This window comes from Mandrillus leucophaeus, unplaced genomic scaffold (genome assembly GCF_000951045.1).
Source record: "Mandrillus leucophaeus isolate KB7577 unplaced genomic scaffold, Mleu.le_1.0 Scaffold818, whole genome shotgun sequence".
In the NCBI taxonomy this organism is placed as follows: domain Eukaryota; kingdom Metazoa; phylum Chordata; class Mammalia; order Primates; family Cercopithecidae; genus Mandrillus; species Mandrillus leucophaeus.
Window position 1 is genome coordinate 898,754 of NW_012108897.1, and position 19,813 is coordinate 918,566.

A 19,813-nucleotide genomic window follows, 5' to 3' on the forward strand; every position below is an offset into this window, starting at 1 on the left:
TATTTGTAGATTTCATTTATTGCATCACACCGAATGATGCTAGGATGTTTCAAAAGACAGTTCATATTATAACCGTGTGTTTTATGTCCTGTTTGGTAACTCATATTATTGCTTTTTAAAAAATTAATCCCCTCTCCTCATTTGCGATTTTTCTGATGCAGTTAAAATAATAATAGTCTAATTATTCAATATTGTTTTACTCAGCATGGGCGTTTATGCAGTGGAGACCACATTCTAAAGATTGGTGACACAGATCTAGCAGGAATGAGCAGTGAGCAAGTAGCACAAGTCCTTAGGCAATGTGGAAATAGAGTTAAGTTGATGATTGCAAGAGGTGCCATAGAAGAACATACAGCACCCACTGCTTTGGGCATCACCCTCTCCTCATCCCCAACTTCAACGCCAGAGTTGCGGGTAAGTAGTTAAAAATAGTTAATGTGAAAGTCAGAGAAATAGCACCTAGATGACGACAGTGATGTTTATTTAGAAACTAGACTTACTAATGTTCATATATTAGTGCTAAATAATGTAATGAAATTCAAATGTAGGGATGCTTTAGCACTAATAATATTTTATTAATCAGGAATAATGTGTAAAATGAAAAATAGGTTGTTTAAAAATGCTAGATTATTTTACATTTTTATGTAAGCAGCACATTTGTGAGGATAATGTTTAAAAGTATGGATAAAAGTTTAAAAATTATTTGGTACTGATATCTAAAATGTTTAATTCTGTCTTTTTCTCAGTTAGAAGACTCTCTGTAAGGTGGGTCATAGTTCTAATCATTCTCTTTCATTAACCTTCCATTAGTATTTTTGTTTTTGTTTTGAATGTGTGGAGGTTGAGGAGTGAGGGCAGGCTTGGTGGGCATGAAAAAGGCTTACTAAAACCTTTTAGTGTTATTGTTTTAAAGTATGTCTTAGAACTATTATCAGATTTGTAATAAGTAGTCATTATTCTGACCCAGTTATATACTTTTAAACAAAAGTTATTCTTTTGGTGTTACAACAAAAGCTCTATTCATATGCATAGTATTCCATCCTTGTCCTTAACTTGATATGGAAAAAGCTAGAAAATTTTGAAATTATTGGAAAGCAGTGGGTATATCAGCAGATTTATAGGTCACCAGACTACAGAAGATAAATATTAACAAAATAATTTATCCAGAAATCTCTTAAATATTTAAGAAGAGAATTACACCCAGTTTCTAGGTAAGCCTTATAGTAAATACAAGTCCTATATTCTTTTCCCATAGTTGTAAAAAAATCTGTTTTGTTCTATTGAAGTTTTTTCTAAGCAGTTGCTACAAATTCTTTTTTAATATCCTAACCTCCTCCACAAGCCCTTTAAAACTTTATTAGAACACTTGTAATTTCCATGATTCTGTTGTTTTTAGGAATTGAATTTGGTTGCTATTTTTTGCAAAGAGAAAGAAGTAAAGAAAGCTTGTTTATGAAAGTGTTTAAATGGCATTCTTTTGTGGTAAACAAAACATTTTATTCAGCGATATATAAATGAATGCAATACCGAAAACCACTTGATATAATTGAAAGCTTAGAAAAATATCTGTTCTGTGCATATCATCATTTCTGAAGCTTGTGCCCCTTTTAAAACCATTCGATAGTCAAATTGCCACTCTCTAAAATAGCACTCGCATAAGTCTTATTAAAAATAGAAAACACATTTGTTTCAATTGAAGCAGATTTCATCCTGTCATTTTCTTGTAATTATCTAAACTTTAAACTTTTGCTAAGTTTGCACAGATAATTATGTGCAATGAAAAAAATAAATCAAACTTTACTGTAAAATTATATCTCATTTAAGTGGACTGTCAGAGTTTGTTTAAAGAAATTAGAAAACATCAGCTAGCCCCAACCTGACTGTCCATTAGACTCTATAGCTTTGATTTTGTTGTGCCCTTCCTACAGTTCTCTGTAGCATCTGCTGACACCATACTAATACATAGTACCAATAGCTTATCGATGATATATTGTACCAATTAACTAGTGCTTAATTTTAGGGAGACTTGCTCTTCTGTCCAACATAGAATTAGTAACAATTCTATTAGAGAAGGCTGACATCTGAGAAACCCACTTTCAGCTATCATTCAAGATGCTGAATTATGAGGAATTATGAGGGATAATGAATTAAGACATGTAAAGTCTTAATTCTGAGTTACACACAAACTGCTCAATAAATGGTAGCTTGTCTAGTTGTTGTTATTCTTTTCCTGATAGACAGTTGACAAAAGTGGTATTTTCTTTCTAGATTAAGTGGCAAAGCTAGATTTAACTTGTTGATCTGAATTCATAACATTAGTTTTTCAGCTATACTGCATCGTAACTTCTTCAGAAATTAAGATGAGCCATCTCTGAAAATAGAGTTTGCTAAAAAAAACTGTTTGATTTAAAATTTAGTATACGCAAACAATAATGTATTCTCTGATAAGGGAAGGTTCAATCTTATTCCTAACATCCCTTTCTGAGAAAAAATATGATGATGCCTATCCCTGTGTTCAGGATTAAAGGTATCATCTCTATTATAATTCTCTGCTAGAGAATTAAAGTAGGCCCATGGCTTTCTTTTTACGTATTTATTTCACTGTATATTTATTGATTTTATTTTAGGTTGATGCTTCTACTCAGAAAGGTGAAGAAAGTGAGACATTTGATGTAGAACTCACTAAAAATGTCCAAGGATTAGGAATTACCATTGCTGGTTACATTGGAGATAAAAAATTGGGTAATTTTAAACATTAAATATTCTTTTAAACTTGGCAGTTACCTCTGATATCTCTTATAGAGTATTGAGTTGATATTACATGTTTCACATTGTTGGATAAACTGGTTGAAAACTTCCTTAGGAATAAGTAGGCGACTCTTATATTGTATTTAAGACAGACAAAACAATTATTTTATTCTTTAGCCTATGTTTCTACTAGATGATACATATTTATTCTAAATTAGAGCTTTATATTTGGAGAATTGAAGATGGATATTCTTTGAATGTGCTTTGAAAATTGTGAAAAATAACCTATTTCTAATCTTAGAACCTTCAGGAATCTTTGTAAAGAGCATTACAAAAAGCAGTGCTGTTGAGCATGATGGCAGAATCCAAATTGGAGACCAAATTATAGCAGTAAGTTACACATTTAACAATACCTTTGTTAATTTTCATGGTTGAGAATTGCATTCTCCTAGTTTACTTAGTTTTGAGAGCTACAGTTAACTCTCTACTAAAAAAATACCTCTGTACTAAAAAAAAGCTTAAGCTTTTTAGGTGACTTGAGGCTCTTTTTACAATTACCCTTTTTATTATTTTGTGGAAGTAAAATAAGGGCATTGGATATAAGCTTTACTAGTCTCAGTTCGGAAGGGGAGACTTCTTTCTTGAATAATTCCTGATGTATCTAATTTCTGGTTGTAATGAAGTTATTACATTAATATTACACTTATTATACTTTCCTTGCAGATACTCCAGAGATAGAGACCAGATGTCCAGTACCTTTAGAGTACTGCAATATGAATTAGGGATGCCTGCATTTTTTTTTTTAATCAGCAAAATGATACTGTTCTTGTTGGCTTTATGGCCGGGGCTCCTTTCAGCCCTAAGGGTATATAAGAATGGAAAAAATTAGATCTTTTAATTAGATCAAGCTATCATTGTTATCATTCTAACATCAATGTGTTTTAAACATATGGCTATTCAAGGCAGTGTACAAAAGAGTCCAACTTTAATTTCAGTGTTCAGTTAATACTGGACTCCCCAGACTGCAGCCTGAAACAGAAATTCAAGAGACCCTGCACCAAAACTGTCTGATCAAATAAGTTTAGGGGAAAACTGCCTATAGTATAGTCTCCTATGAATTCACAGTGCACATAGAAAAATTGAAGACAACTGGGTGTCTTCAGTGAGCTGGTGGCTCATGCCTGTAATCCCAACACAGGCAGATCCTATCTCTGAAAAAAAAAAAAAAATTGCTGGGAACGATGGTGTCTGCCTATAGTCCCAGCTACTTGGGAAGCCAAGGCGGGAGGATTCCTTGAGTCTAGGAGTTCAAGGCTGTAGTGAGCTATGATTGCACCATTGCACTCCAGCCTGGCCAACAGAATGAGATCTTGTCTCTAAAAAAAGACACACACACACACACACACACACACACACACACACACGAGAAGTCCTGCAATAGAGAAACCTGTTTATCTGTTTTACCTTAGTGTTTACTAAACTTTTGTAATTGTGAGGTCTTTATTCTTCCAAACATATATTCATATTCTTTGAAAGACATCTTGAGGGAATGCTGATATATCTTAATAGGTATTTGTTTATGCTTAATAATAGTGAGAAAGTAGGATATTAAGATAGAGGAGTCCTTGTTCATAGCAATATTATTCACAATCACCATGACATGGAAGCAACCCAAATATCTATGAATGGATAAACAAAATGTGATATATATATATATATATCTATCTCCAATAGAATGTTATTCAGTCTTTAAAAAGAAGGAAGTCTTATCACATGCTTCAACACTGAAAAACCTTGAGGACATTATGCTAAGTGAAATAAGTCACAAAAAGGCAAATACGGTAGGATTTCACTTACATGAAGTATCTAAAATAGACTTATAGAAACAGAAACTAGAATAGTGGCTCCCAGGGACTGGGGAGAGGGATAAATGAGGAGTTGTTCAATGGGTATACTTCTGCAGTTCTGCAAGATGAAAAAATTCTGGAGACCTGTTGCATAATAATGTGAATATACTTAACACTACTGAATTGTACTATTCAAAATGGGTAAGATGGTAAATAATGTGTGTTTTCCTACCACTATTTTAAAAAATAAAGGAATCCTTTATCTCTCCCTTTAAGTCCACATTGTAGCTCCATGAGTTTTCTTAGGTTTAGTTCTGTGAAACTCCTGCCTACACCTGTTCATCTCTTCAAATCTATGCTAAAGATCAAATTATGCTTGCCACCTCATCTGGCTATATGCCTGAAATGAGCTTTCTCTATGTATCTTCATTTTACCATACAATGTAAATGAATTACTGTACATTTTTTTTTGTTTTGGGGGAAAGTGAGAGAGAGAAGGAATAGTTACGGAGTCTAAATCCATATCTGATGCTGAATTACAAATTGAAAGCATAGCGAATTTACTCTTTTTTCTCCTGTTATCTATATTAATCAATTAGAAAGCTTTTTAAAAAATCAACTTGATTGAAATATAATTCAGATACCATACAATTCACCCATTTAAAATGTACAGTACAATAGCATTTAGTATATTCAGAGTTGTGCATTCATTACCACGATGAATTGTAAAACATGTTCAGTACCCTAAAAACATTTTCAGTACCCCTTAGCATTCACTTTCTCCCCCATTCTCCCAGTTCTAGGCAGCCACCAGTCTACTTCCTGTCTCTATGGATTTGCCTATTCTGGATATTTCATGTGAATGGAATCATACAAGACATGGTTCTTTGTGACTGACTCCTTTCACTTAGCATAATGCTTTCAAGTTTCATCTGTGTTGTAGCATGTATCAGTCTTCATTTCTCTTTATTGCTGAATAATATTCCTTTATATGGATATACCATATTTTTTTTTACCCATTCATCAATTGATGGACATTTGGATTGTTTCTACTTTTTGGCTATTATGAATAATGCTGCTGTGAACGTTCATGTACAAGCTTTTATGTAGGTATATGTTTTCATTTTTCTTGGGTGTATACTTAGGAGTGGAATTGCTGAATCTTATAATTCTATGTTTTACTACATATCAAACTTCCTGATTCAGTTTCTTCACTTACAAAGTTGGGATAAGGAAAATTCTCTTGTGTGATGTTCAGGAAAATCAAATGAGTGTTTTATTGAAAATACCTGTTAGCAGTTTAATAATTAAGCTGATATTAATTATTTAGAGGGTCTAAAATGATTACATATTTGAAGGGTCTCATGATAACTTCCCTCTAAATTTGTCATTATCTTCATTCTTGTACAAGTGGAATCTCAAATATAATTCCTCTCAGGCAAGGTCAGTGATGAAGGAAATTGTTGAGGCAAAGGTGAAAGAATCTTTTCTCTGAAATGTTTTCTGCTTTCAATAAAATCACTTGACTTCACTCTCATCAGTATTCTGATTTTTAATTTTTAGCGAACATTCTTTTACTACAAAGATACAAACATTTTAAATTCCTGAAGAATATCATGCAATGCTTTTGATCATATATTAATTTTTTACTAAATATCACCATCTTGTGGACTTTTGAGATATTTGCAGCAATGTTCTTCACATTTAGTTGCATTTTCACAACTGCAGTCTTTGTCTGTTTGTTTGATTTTTGTTTGGACAGCAGCTATTAGAAGTATAATCTGTTTTTATTTTGTGGTTGTTGAAGTGATGAGATTAAGAAATTATTTCTTACTATTTTGATGAAGTGTTATTTTGTAACTTAAAAATATTTTGTTACAAGGTTCTTGTTTTACACATTGTGTTCTGTGAACTCCTACATCCACAGGGTTTCACTATAGGCATTACAGTGACAAGGAATAGACTGAATTTCTATTTTTCCCATTTCATATGTTGATATTCTGTTAATAACTTGATTATTTGACAAAAGGATCCTGTTGTGTTTTCAAAAGTTGATCAAACTTACCATTAGATGAAAACATACACTCATTCTTTTTAGTTTGATATTCAGTATCTATGCTAAAAACAGTAGGAAATTATAATTGATAAAAAATTATTAAATAAGCATATAAATAAGGAAAAGTATCACATGTTGCCTTTGATTTTCTGTGACTGTGTTCATAGATTGAAGTTCTCTATACGTATAGGATATGTTGGAGGAGGCCCTGGCAAGCTGGGTTGAGTATGCTCAGGGGCCAGACTTTGTAAGTTGTTGCAACGAGTATTTCTCCCCTGTAATTGTTCCTGTTAATTGTGGTGTCTGCAGTGCACATTATGAGGATGTTGGCTCTCTTCTTTTTTTTAGTTTTAATCTTGGCCAGGTGGTCTTGAACTCCTGGGCTTGACAGATCCTCTCGCCTCTGCCTCCCAAAGTGCTGTGATTACAGGTATGAGCCACCGCACCCTGCCTGGATCTCTTCTTTTCATGAGACAGCGCATAGGCAATTTGCTGCCATTGTACTACCTAGTTCTACTGCACTCTTCTCTGTGGTACCATGGGTTCTGAACTGATTTCTTGACTCTCTTGTGATAAAGTGGAACCAGAGCTAACCAGGACCTTTTAGGCTTCAGTGACTTTGGCTTATATATAGCATGGGTGTGATTATATTGAAGAGAAACCTCTCCCACGAAAGCCTTGGAGATTTTTATGTTTATTACTCACTTCTTTACTCTTTTAATAATAATACCAGCTTCTGAGTATTTTCCCATTACAAAGTGCCATGTGGTATAATTCTTGGAAAATAGATCTTATTTCCATGTTACAGATGAAGATAACTAAGACATTTGAACAGAAGTCTAGGTTTAAAAGTTCATGACTATTCCATTATAGCAATTTCTTCTGTGCTAGTATTATTCTCTGACATTTGAGTAAGGAATCCATTTTGAAATCCAAGTCATCAAGTTCAGAAGATAAAGGAAAAAAATGCATTTTTAAACATACTTTTAGTTTATTGTTATTAAAATCATACACATTAGATTTTTCTTAATAAAACTTCACTTTTAATAGAATTGAACCATACAAATGTTTTGCAGATAAAAACAGCCTAAAGTTCTATGCATTTTATGAATATTCATGGAGCCCCAACGTGGAGATTTTTGCTGTTTTTTTTCCTTTATTAGTGTGAGAGTAAATAGCAAGTTCCTTTATTTTAGATTAATTTTTGTCTTTAAGGTTTAAAGAATATAAAATTTGAACATGGTTAAAAAGCCTTCTCATAGAAACCACTAGTTTATGGTTTAAAATTTAGAAAAATTCTATATATTTATGTTTAAATAGCATCATATTATATTTTTCTATACCTTTTTATTTTACTTAAAAATTTACCTGGGAGAGGTAGTTATGTAAGCACATGTAGGTCTGTTGTGATATATTGAGGCCGGCTTAATCATGGATAGTTACGTTGTTTAGAGTTTGTTGTTACAGACAGACTATTACATACTACCTTATATTTCTTTTAGGGACATGAAACATTTAAATTCTGTTTTGTTGCTGTAATACTATTATTTAGATTTGAATTTTACTTATTTTGTTGCTCAGCACTGAATCTTGGATACTACAGTTTTCTTACTGAATTTTAAATCTAATTAATCTCGCATTTGGGTAGAGTGTTTTGAGTAAACTTTCAGGAAGAGAAGGTGTTAGTGGACTTTCTAAACTTTTTGTTTCTGAGAACTACTTCTGTTGACTTCTTATATTTTGACTCTTTGGCTGGGGATAACAAATATGTTGGGCAAAGAGGATTTATTAGGTATAATCTTAACTTGAAAAATTTTGTCATCAACTACCCCTTTTAATTTTTAATGGGGAAGGTTCTTCCCTTTCCCCTAGAAGAAATCCTAGGCAAGTCTTCATGTCTTGGGGTATTCTTATAGAATAAGTTATCCTGTGGCCAATCAAAATAATCAGACACAGTTACAAATTAGTAAATTTTTCCCATACTAAATAATAGTCTAATTTCAAATGAACCCCCTGGAATATTAGAAGCCCACTACGAACTGATGGCTTACCTAGAGACTTGAGCCTGGCTCACTCCTGTGTGTGGTCCTCCTCTGGTCTATGCCCAGACAAAGCTAGGGAGGTGAGCAGGTCTCAACATAACAGAAATTTCCTCTGGCTTCACTGTCAAAGCAGCTAAACAGCCTCTTCCTTGTCCTCCTGGTGGCATTAGACACAATCTACTGCATTGCCCCTTCTGCAGGTGACTTTGGACTTGAAGTCAAGGGGGAAATCCCTGGGTAGGTATAGCATTCTTTCCTCTTAAAAAAAAATCTTCCTCTTAAGTTTTTCTTGACATTTAACAACACTCAGCTCTTTTATGCCCTGAATTGTAGTTCTTTACCACCTAGTTTAAATTTCTGCATGGTGACCCTTTTTACAACTTGCTTTGGTATAGGATATTAATAATCATAGCATCTCAAGCACAATTTCTGTTTTCTCATACATCACACTAAGTATAAGATTCTTGGTTTGTAATTTCTTTACCACAATTGTACAGATAACCTAGTCTCTCTCTTTGCTGCCTAGAGGCTGGTAGATCTTTTTTCTTTTTATCTTTGAAATATAAGAATTTTATCAGGATACATTCAGGTGTGAGGTTTTGTTTATTTATTTATTTCTCATCATTTTCTGATTTTTCATGTGCCTCTTTGATCTGTAGATTTGGGTAAGTTTCCCTTCTCCCTGATCATTTCTTTGATTTTTTCCCCCTCATTTATCATCTTCTCCTTATAATTTCTTTTATTAGTGTGTTGAATTTCCTAGATCAGCCTATGTGTCTCCAGCCTTGTTTCTGATCATTTTTTATCTGTTTATTCTTTTCCTCTGAGATACGGGAAAATTACATGACCTGGTCTTCCATGTGCTGACTTTGTTTTCGCAGTACTTAAAATCTTGTTGACTGCCATCATTGTAAGTTTCTTTTTCTTTTTCTTTTTTTGTTGCGTAGATACTGTGTCTTCTTGTAACTGTAATTCCTGCTTCCATAAATACAAGGAAATGTGAATTATTTTGATAGTAAGTTACAGGAAGTATCTTTTTTCCTGTTCACTGCAATAACAACTTCATAGGAAGATACATGCACCAATCTTCAGTGTACAACCTGCTTTTGGACTGTGATATCTTCTTTCACATCCCATGACCCTTGGTCGTTCTCAAAAATAACTGGGCTTGTACAGATAGAAGTTGAGATGAGTTCTGCTGCAGATTGTATGTTTTTTTCCCCAGATGATTTAGGAATTGACAAAGTGACAGGGAAGGGGAAAGTTTAAATTTACTGTAGCTTCATTTGATTCATTTGTAGATTAACAAAATGAAGAAGAAACCAGTGGTAGAGGATCACACTGGGAGACTTTGCCTCTGTTTTTGTTTTCTGTGTTTGCTGTGATAGCCAGGAGTTAGTTGGAGTTGTGTGTGTGCTTGTGTGCACACATGTGTGGATAAGGTAATTTTTATTACAAATAAAGTAATTCTGTGCTACTACTTGGAACCCAGCTTAGTATGGCCTTTAGTACTTGGTGTGTTTCTTGGAGTTACTGATTAGGATCCACATATACCATCTGACTGCCTCATTTAATGAGAGGGTGTTGTTTGTTTGTTGCTGAAGTTTCTTCTTGCCAGACAGGCTATTCCCACACATACAGAGATTCAGTTGGCCTGCCTTTGATCTGGCCATGCGCAGACTATTTCTAGTAGAAATTCCTCCAGGTTGCTGGTCTAAGGACTTTAGTGCTTCTTTGGTTTCCAGTTTTGTTGCAGTATTTTCTCTGTTCTGTTTTGTTAGTTTTTGTAACAGGTAATCAGCAGGGTGGAGGTAGGGAGAAAGAACAGAGCCAGATACTTACGTTCAAGTTACCATCCAGCTCAGAAGTATCGTAGAAGGTTTAAGGAACTGACAGAGTATGAGATTTTCAACTAGATCAGAGGTTTCTGGATTTTTGATTGAATATTTCCTCTAGTAAAAATAGCTAACTACTCATTTTCCCTCTTTCCTCCTCACTATGCATATATATTGTTATATATATTATATATATCATATATATACTTAACAGACATTATATGGTGTTTACCTATGTGTACATATACATAATTATATATATACACATCCACATATACACATATTTACAAAGCAAATGAGTTTTTAAAATGTTTAATTAGAAGTTTTATTATATTCTTTCAGAAACCTTTGCAGTAAGGGTACTCCATCTTGGAGACAACTGATCTCGTTCTTTTTTTTTTATAAATGTAAAATATAAATATAAAATAAAATATAAAAAAATATTACTCGGATGCCCAGACTGGAATGCACTGGCATGAGCATGACTCACTGCAGCCTTTTGAACCTTCTGGGCGAAAGTGATCCTCCCAACTCAGCCTCCTAAGTATTTGGGATTACAAGCATGTGCCCGTACGCCTGGCTAATTATTCTATTTTTTATAGAGACAGGGTTTCAGCATGTTGCCCAGGCTGGCCTCAAACTGTTGGGCTCAAGAAATCCTTCTGCCTCAGCCTCCCAAAGTGCTGCGATTACTAGGCATTAGCCACTGTGCCCAGCCTTGATCTAGATCTTATGATTTTCACATATTTACTAAGTTAGTAAAGATCTGGATTATAAGATTTAGATTATAAAATCCAGATCTTTTCTACTTTAGTAAACATTTGAATGCCTAATATGGCCCCACTATGCTTGGAAAAGCATTACATGTACAGTCATTTTATAGTCATTTTGCAATTCTAAGGAATATCAATGACTTTGAATTTCAGCATTAAATTTATTGCTCTGATTTTTCAAATTGTTTTTACTGTGATTTTATAAATTGAACAACATGTTAAAATTTATCTTCCTCAAAATATAATTTACTTTACAAATAAGTTTTTGACCTATGAGCCAATGGCTCTATATTTTAATATATATAGTATGGACAGCACCATGTTTTGGTGACACTACTGTAAGCAAAAATAATACAGAGCCTGTCCTTGGAGCTTATAGTCATAAACCGCATAATGGCAGAAAATGTAAAATTAAAATTCTGAAAACTGCTATGAGGAAGAATGTGTACAAGGGGGCTTTGATTGCAGTCAAAGACATCAAGATAGTTTATTATGAAAACAACTATTGAACTGAGATATAAAGCAATTATAAGTGTTCTCTAAGTAAGCTCTTGAGGAAGAGCATGGTCTAGAGTGGGCTATCCAGAGAGTCCAGGCTGAGGTAAATTGCAGAGACTCCATGGCTGAAGGGAGCGGAGCACTGCGAGTCAGAGGAATGGAAGTGAGCCCTCTGTGGCTGAGGGGCAGAGAGTAATGGACTGCATCATGAGAGATGAGGCTGGGGCTGGTGGGAGATGGGGGCAGTTGACACAGGCCGTTCTAAGCCACGTTGAGAATTTGGAGCATTGTCCTAGGGAGTGATCTGTAGAAGGGAGGGTTGGGGAGATACGATAATATCTATATTTTGGAAAGATCACAGGGACATTTTTGAATGTTTTGTCATTTGTGAAAAGGGGAAAATCAAATGTATTTATTTTTTTGAAAAGACAAATAAAAAGACACTTTTTTTCTTTCTTTTTTGAAAGGCATTATAAATATGACCTTGTGATACGTCAGTGCACTTGATAAGCACATTCATCACTGTCTTCTATTCCTTTTAATCCTGCATAGTTTGGTTTCCAGACTTAACTGTGCATTGAGATCACCTGAGGAATATAAAAGCATATTTAAAAAGGAGTAGATTAGGGCACAGTGGCCCACATCTGTAAACCCACCATTTTGGAAGGCTGAGGTGGGAGGATCCCTTGAGCCCTGGAGTTCAGGACTAGCCTGGGCAACATAGGGAGACTCCATCTCTACAAAAATTTTTAAAAAGTAGGCCAGGCGCGATGGCTCATGCCTGTAATCAGCACTTTGGGAGGCCAAGGCGGGCAGATCACGAGGTCAAGAGATCGAGACCTTCCTGGCCAACATGGTGAAACCCCATCTCTACTGAAAATACAAAAATTAGCTGGGCATGGTGCCGTGCACCTGTAGTCTCAGCTACTCGGGAGACTGAGGCAGGAGAATCACTTGAACCTGGGAGGTGGAGGTTGCAGTGAGCTGAGATTGCACCACTGCATTCCAGCCTGGTGACAGAGTAAGACTCCGTCTCAAAGAAAAAAAAAATAAAAGCCAGGTGTGGTGGTGTGTACATGTGATCCCAGCTACTTGGGAAGATGCGGTGGGAGGATCGCTTGAGCCTAGGAGGTTAAGATTGAAGGAAGCCATGACTGCGCCACTGCACTCCAGGCTGGGCAATAGAGTGAGACCCTGTCTCAACAAAAAGGAAAAAAAAATGGTGTAGAAGCCTGTGTCCTACCCTAGAACTAGTGACTCAGTTTCTGGTTATGGTACCTCAGAATCTATATTAAAATAAACAGAACCCTCTCAAGTGATTCTAGCACATCCCTGTTAATACTGGTTCCCAAAGAGATATTAGGGTCTTACTGTCCATTCCCTAATGAGAGGAATACTTATTCCCCATTCTCTTCACACTAATAAACTATACATACACATTTTGTGAATTGGTAATACAAATATCCATTTATTTAACACATAACATGCTTTTTTTTAATCGCAGGTAGATGGCACAAATCTTCAGGGTTTTACTAATCAACAAGCAGTAGAGGTATTGCGACACACAGGACAAACGGTGCTCCTGACACTAATGAGGAGAGGCATGAAGCAGGAAGCCGAGCTCATGTCAAGGGAAGACGTCACGAAAGATGCAGATTTGTCCCCTGTTAATGCCAGCATAATCAAAGGTAATCCTAGGTTAATCTGGTTTTTAGTTAGATGTTTATATTGTCTCCAACTTTTTTTTAATTCCAAAGTAACTTACTATTTCAGAATGGTTTTAAATTACTCAGAATGCTTTTTACCCTCAACTATTCATTATAAACCAAGGCAAGAAAGGAAGTTTAATAAAGTCAGGATTAATCGGGACCAGCAATGTGTCTATAAACTATAGAGTAGGCTGCTGAATAGAGCAGATTTCTTTCTGTCTTATTCATTGTCACCATTTCTCAGTTGGAAACAGGCAGTCATCTACCTTTCTGTTTCTGCCTTACTCCTGGATGTCATTGCAATGTTCTCACTTTAGGGGAGTGCTCGTCCGCCTGGATTATTTATGTGACCTTCATAGTAATTCTAAATGCCCAGCCTTGAAGGAATTGACTTTAATTCCACATTTAGAAATGTCATTCATAAGCTGTTTGTACATGAATATGTCTGCAAATTACTGAAACCCCTATGTAGCTCAGTGATTTATTGGTAGAAATCAGGCTTTTGGCTGAAAAGGCTTTTGGCTGTTTCATTTCTAAAATTGTGGACCATTCTGATATTTATGCCATTTATACATATTGCACTATTAAGAAACAGAGGAGCAAATCACAGGAGAAATATATTACTTCTTTTCCACTAACAGAACTTGCCTTTAAGTACATATAGTTATTAAGAAGTTTATCTCTAAAAAACAGACTCTCATGTAGGAGTTCAAATAAATGTACTGGGTTTAGAAAAATTCAAGTGCTTGATTATACTAAAGATAAAATTACTAAAATATTTTTATCTTTAAGAAAATTATGAAAAAGATGAGGATTCTTTATCTTCGAGGAGAAACACCAACATATTACCAATTGAAGAAGAAGGTAAACACCTAGAGCCAGCTTTTGTACTTCATTATTTTTCTTTTTTAGAAATAATTTTTACAAATGTGATTAAGCCTCTATGGATACATTGTAAGTTACTAAAAAAAATTTCAAAAAGTGATGTTTGTAAATCCCTATTTATAAATGTGACTAAGTGGTCTTACAGATTAAAACATTCCATTTATAGCTAAATTATTCTTTCATTTATTGTTCACTTACACTTTCTTGCTGAGTCAGTCTATTCTTACTTCCATATTTTTTTGACTAGAACTCCTCAGGAATTAACTGGTTATATATGTGGTTCTAATTTAATCTCTTTGTCTTTATACAGCCAACATAAACTAACAGTTATAAAATTATAAAGTATTTAAAAATAAACACAGGAGAATCATTAACACATAAGCTCTTGGGAATGAGACTGTTCAATTTTGGGAAGCTTTTTTCTCACTTCTTAATTTTTCAGGGGTTCCAAGATTTAATATTGGGAAGTTGGTTTGGAAGATAATTGCAGAGAAATTATCACACCTTCTGGGAATTCTCTCACTATAAACATAGGACCCATCAAGCTATTTTTAAAAATTTAGAGTAGCATTATTATTATTATTACTATTTGTATTAGAGACAGGTTTTGCCATGTTGGCCAGACTGATCTCAAACTCCTGACCTCAAATGATATACCCACCTTGGCCTCCCAAAGTGCTGGGATTACAGGCGTGAGCCACCACACCTGGCCAGTAGCATTATTTTAATACATAGTTTTGCCAGAATGTTGCTCTCCTCTTTTTATTCTGTGTGCTGTGTGCTTCTTTTACCTTTCAGATTGCTTTAGGTACTTGATAACTTAAACCCACTGAACAGAATACAAGACTGATCTCCCTCCCTTCGTGTGAATTCTTTTTGCTATATAATTACACCAAAGCTTTGTTGTTCTTTAACATATCTGTTCCTTCATTATTGTATTTTCTGCTGAAAATTTTGAATGAGCTTTACTATTTTAAAGGGATATTTATGTTTGCAGAGATATTCCAGAAGTTAGATCTGTAGAATTCACATGTACTAATAACATTCTGCCATTTTTACACTAATAAGTAAATAAATTATTTAGGCTAAAGTGAATATCAGGAATTGCAGGAAAGGATAAAAATGTTTAGAGCATGGTACTTGTGATATTAAGTGGGCATGGGTGTGGGAGTTATCACCAAGGTGCAGAACCATTTATTTTGCTTTGGTGAAGGTAGCTAATGAGAAATGTCTCTGTCTCTGTGTGTGTGTGTGTGTGTGTGTGTGTGTGTGTTTGTGGCAGGATACATGGGGGTGACTATAGACCTAGAATCAGGAATCCCAGAATCTTTTTAAAACAAAATAAAGCACAGACTTCTAAGTGATTTTAATGCATTTGCCCTAGTACCAGTCCTCAGAAAAGGGATAAGATATTATTGCCTCTTCCACAGATATTTTACACGTCGTGCAAGCCTGGACGAGTCATTTGACTTCCCAGCCAGATCAGAGGTTTAGACTTTATGATTTTTAAATATATGCCTGAAATCCAGTCTTGGGGCAATTGTGAGAGGGTAAGAATGTAGAGTTGTTCTGCTGAAGGTTGGTTGAATATGAATTGCAGACTGTTTTTATCAGCAGCATGATTCCCTACTTTCTCCATTCATAATCTCACCTGCTTAAATCACTGCCTAGCTGTGTAAACACAGCAGACTTAGAAAGAAAGTGTGGAAAGAGATAGGACTCTGAACACTCTCCTGTTTCTCTTGCAGAATCAGTTCAAAGCTTCCCTGTAATCTGTGTTCATCCTTGCATAGTTATTTCCCTCTGTACTGAATTTATTTGCTTTTATTATTTTTAGTTGACCTATAATAATTGTACATATGTTTGGGGTACAGTCTGATATTTCCATACATGTATACAGTATATAATGATCAAATCAGAGTAATTAGCGTATCTATCACCTCATAGATTTGTTTTTTCTTTGTGTTGGGAACACTCAACACAACATCCTGCTCCTCTGGCTATTTGAAAATATACAGTAAATTGAAGAGTGATATCAACAAGATGACAGATTAGAAGATTCCTCCCACATCCTTCTTCCTACATACATACAACTAGAAACTATCAAAGACAAAAATACCACCCTGGGTTCACCAGAGTTCACCAGAGTTCAACTCTGAGTTCACCAGAACTAGAGGGAGAAGCAGAGAAACTTCCTAGGCCTACGGAATTGAGAGAAGCCATGACTGATAAGATAAATGGTAATTTTAGGCTGAGCTGCCCCCTTCCTCAAGCTGGCATAATGCCGCTCAAGGAGAATTGCTTTAGACCCACAGTTCCCAAGATGAGAGGAGGAAATTGGAGTTAGACATTCAATCTCTCCACTAGTCTGGTAATCTTTCACTGGAAATCCACCTAGAAGTCCCTTGCCTGTGAACCACTGGGAGTTCTGGGAGGGCTAAAGCACTTGGGGTGAGTTGGGAACAAAGACAGAGGCACTGATCACAGTGACTGGCATGCATTTTGGCAGGTATTCTGCACTCTGATAAGTGGGTACGCCATGTTGAAGAGACTGGCTGGTTCCATGTTGCTGCTGGGGTACAATCTGTGGGAAGATCCTGTCTTTAGTTGGATTTTCCACAAAATCCTGGTGCTCTCATGGAGCCGTCTCCTGGCCTAGAAACAACTGAAAGGTTGGGATTAAGTTTTGGTGCCAGCTTAAATCTTCCCCAGACCGGGGACCCATAGCAGGGCAACAATACAATTCTAGGACAATGTTTAACTTTCGGTGCTCGCTGTAAGCCTTCCCTAGACAGGAAATAATAGCACGTCAAGGAGTTAGTTCCAGGGAAGTGTTTTAGTTTTAGTACTCATATAAATCCTCCCCAGAATGGGAAAAAACAACAGCCCAGCATTTAAATTCTGATACCAAGTAGTAAAGCTCTGACACCACCAAAGAGCACTTGCAAAAACTGGAAGAGGTAGCCAGCTCCTCAAATGAACCATCATCAGTGTAAAAATACAAGGATTGTGAAAACATGGAGAAGTAGAATACCACCAAAAGAAACTAACAGAGCTCCAGCAGTGGACCCAGAAGAATTGAAGATCTATGAAATGTGGTACAGAAAATTCAGAATAATCCTGCCAAAGAGGTTCAGGGAATCACAGGAAAATATGGATAGAAAACAAAATGAAATTTAAAAAATCCAGGATCACAATGAGAAATTTGATAAAGAATTATTTCTTTGTGTCTTCTATTTTTATCTTTGTATCTTTTATTTCACTGTATCTTTATTTTTATCTTTGTCTCTTTTATTTTTATCTTTTATAAATAAAAGATACAAACCTTAGAAATAAATAATACAGTAAGCCAAAATCTCATTAGAAAGTTTTGATTGAAGCAAATTTGATCAAACAGACAAACTTAGTGAGCTTGGAGAAAGACCATATGAAATAACCCTATCAGAGGAGCAGAAAGACAAAATAATTTAAAAGAGTGAAAGAGACCTATGAGAATTGTGGGATACCATCAAGTGAACTAACCTCTGTGTAATAGGAAGTCCTGAAGGAGACCAGAGAGAAAAAGGCCTAGAAAGCACATTTAAGGAAATAGTAACTGAAAATTTCTCAAATCTGGAGAAAGACAGCACCATCCAGCTACAGGCTTAGGGGTAACCAAATATATTCAGTACAAAGAGGAAATCCCCAAGGCACATCATAGTCAGACTAGCAAAATAAAAAAGAAAACTGAAAGCATCAAGAGAAAAGAAACACCACATTCAAAGGAGCCCCAATATTGCTACATTGCTTTCTAGTGAAGTAATGGGAAAAGATATTTCATGCAAATGGAAACAATAATGAAGAGCAGAAGTAGCTATACTTACGTCAGATAAAATAGACTAAATGAAGCACAGTAAAAAAATAAAAATACAAGGTTATTATATAATGAGAAAAGCATCAGTAGTTCAATATAGCAAGCAGGTATAACAATTGTAAATATATATACACCCAACATCAGAGCACCCAAATATATTTAAAAATTAATAAACCTGAAGGGAGAGATTTACTTCAATATAATAATTGCAGGGGACTTCTGCACCCTACTTTCAGCAGTAGACAGATTATCCAGACAGAAAATCAACAGTAAAACATCAGTTAGACTTCATTGTAGACCAAATTGACCCAATAGACATTTACAGAATATTCCATCCAACAGCTGCAGAATACACATTTTTCTCAACAACATATGAAACATACTCCAGGCTAGACCATATATTATGACACAAAACAAGTCTTTATAAATCTTAAAATGCCAAAATCATATTAAGTATCTTTTCTGACCATAATGGAATAAAACTAGATATCAATAACAGAAGAAACATTGGAAACTCTACAAATTCATTGAAATTTAATACTAGGCTTCTGAACAGTAAATACATCAATAAATTCAAAAGGAAACTTAAAAATTTCTTGAGACAAGTGAAAATGGGAACATGGCATACCAAACCTATGGCCTACAGCAAAAGCAGTTCTGAGGGGGAAGTTTATAACAACAAATACCTACATCAGAAAAGAGGAAAGACTTCAAATAAACAAACTAATTATGAACCTGAGAAAAGCAAGAACAAACCAAACCTGATGGAGCAGAAGGAAAGAAGAATAATTGTAGCAGAAATAAATGAAATTGAGACAAAAATACAAAAGATTAAGAAAACGGAAAGTTGGTTTTGTAAAGGTAAATGAAGTCATCAAGTCTTTTGCCGTAGTAACTAAGCCAAAAAGATGACCTAAAATAAATAAAATCAGAGACAAATAGGAGGCATTATAATTGATACTATTGAAATACATAGAATTGTTAGAGACTATTATGGACAACTGCACACCAGTAAATCAGAAAACCTAGAAGAGAGGGATAAATACCTGGACACTTACAGTCTACCAAGATTGTAAGATTAAACCATGAAGAAACAGAAAACCTGAACAGACCAGTAACAAGATTGAGTTGGTAATAAAAAGTCTGTCATTAAAGAAAATCCCAGGACTTGACACTTCACTGCTGAATTCTACCAAACATTTAAAGAACTAATCCAGTTCTACTAAACTATTCCAAAAAATTGAAGAGGAGGGAATACTCACAAACTCATTATATGGGGCCAGCCTTGCCCTGATTCTAAAACTAGACAAGGACACACAACGAAAATAAAACTACAAATCCTTCATGAACATAGTTGCAAAAATCCTCAACAAAATACTAGCAAACCAGATTCAACAACACGTTAAAAAGATCATTAATCATAAAGTATCGTTCATCCCAAGGATGCAAGGATGTTTCAACATATGCAAATCAGTAAATGGGATACATCACATTGACAGAACAGTGAACAAAAATCATATGATCATTTCAATAGATGCTGAAGAAGCATTCAATAAAATTCAACATC

The 19,813-nt window shown here is 35.1% G+C and overlaps 1 protein-coding gene across 4 annotated transcripts in view; it reads left to right on the forward strand.

Annotated features, from left to right (window-relative positions):
* MPDZ (multiple PDZ domain protein) overlaps positions 1 to 19,813 on the forward strand; it is a 145,546-nt gene that overhangs the window by 30,709 nt on the left and 95,024 nt on the right. For all 4 annotated transcript variants that reach the window (XM_011967898.1, XM_011967899.1, XM_011967900.1 and 1 more), the window contains exons 7-11: positions 205 to 414; positions 2,628 to 2,742; positions 3,050 to 3,138; positions 13,304 to 13,487; positions 14,301 to 14,372. In XM_011967898.1, the coding sequence (XP_011823288.1) occupies positions 205 to 414; positions 2,628 to 2,742; positions 3,050 to 3,138; positions 13,304 to 13,487; positions 14,301 to 14,372 (670 nt within the window). The remainder of the gene's footprint in view (positions 1 to 204; positions 415 to 2,627; positions 2,743 to 3,049; positions 3,139 to 13,303; positions 13,488 to 14,300; positions 14,373 to 19,813) is intronic.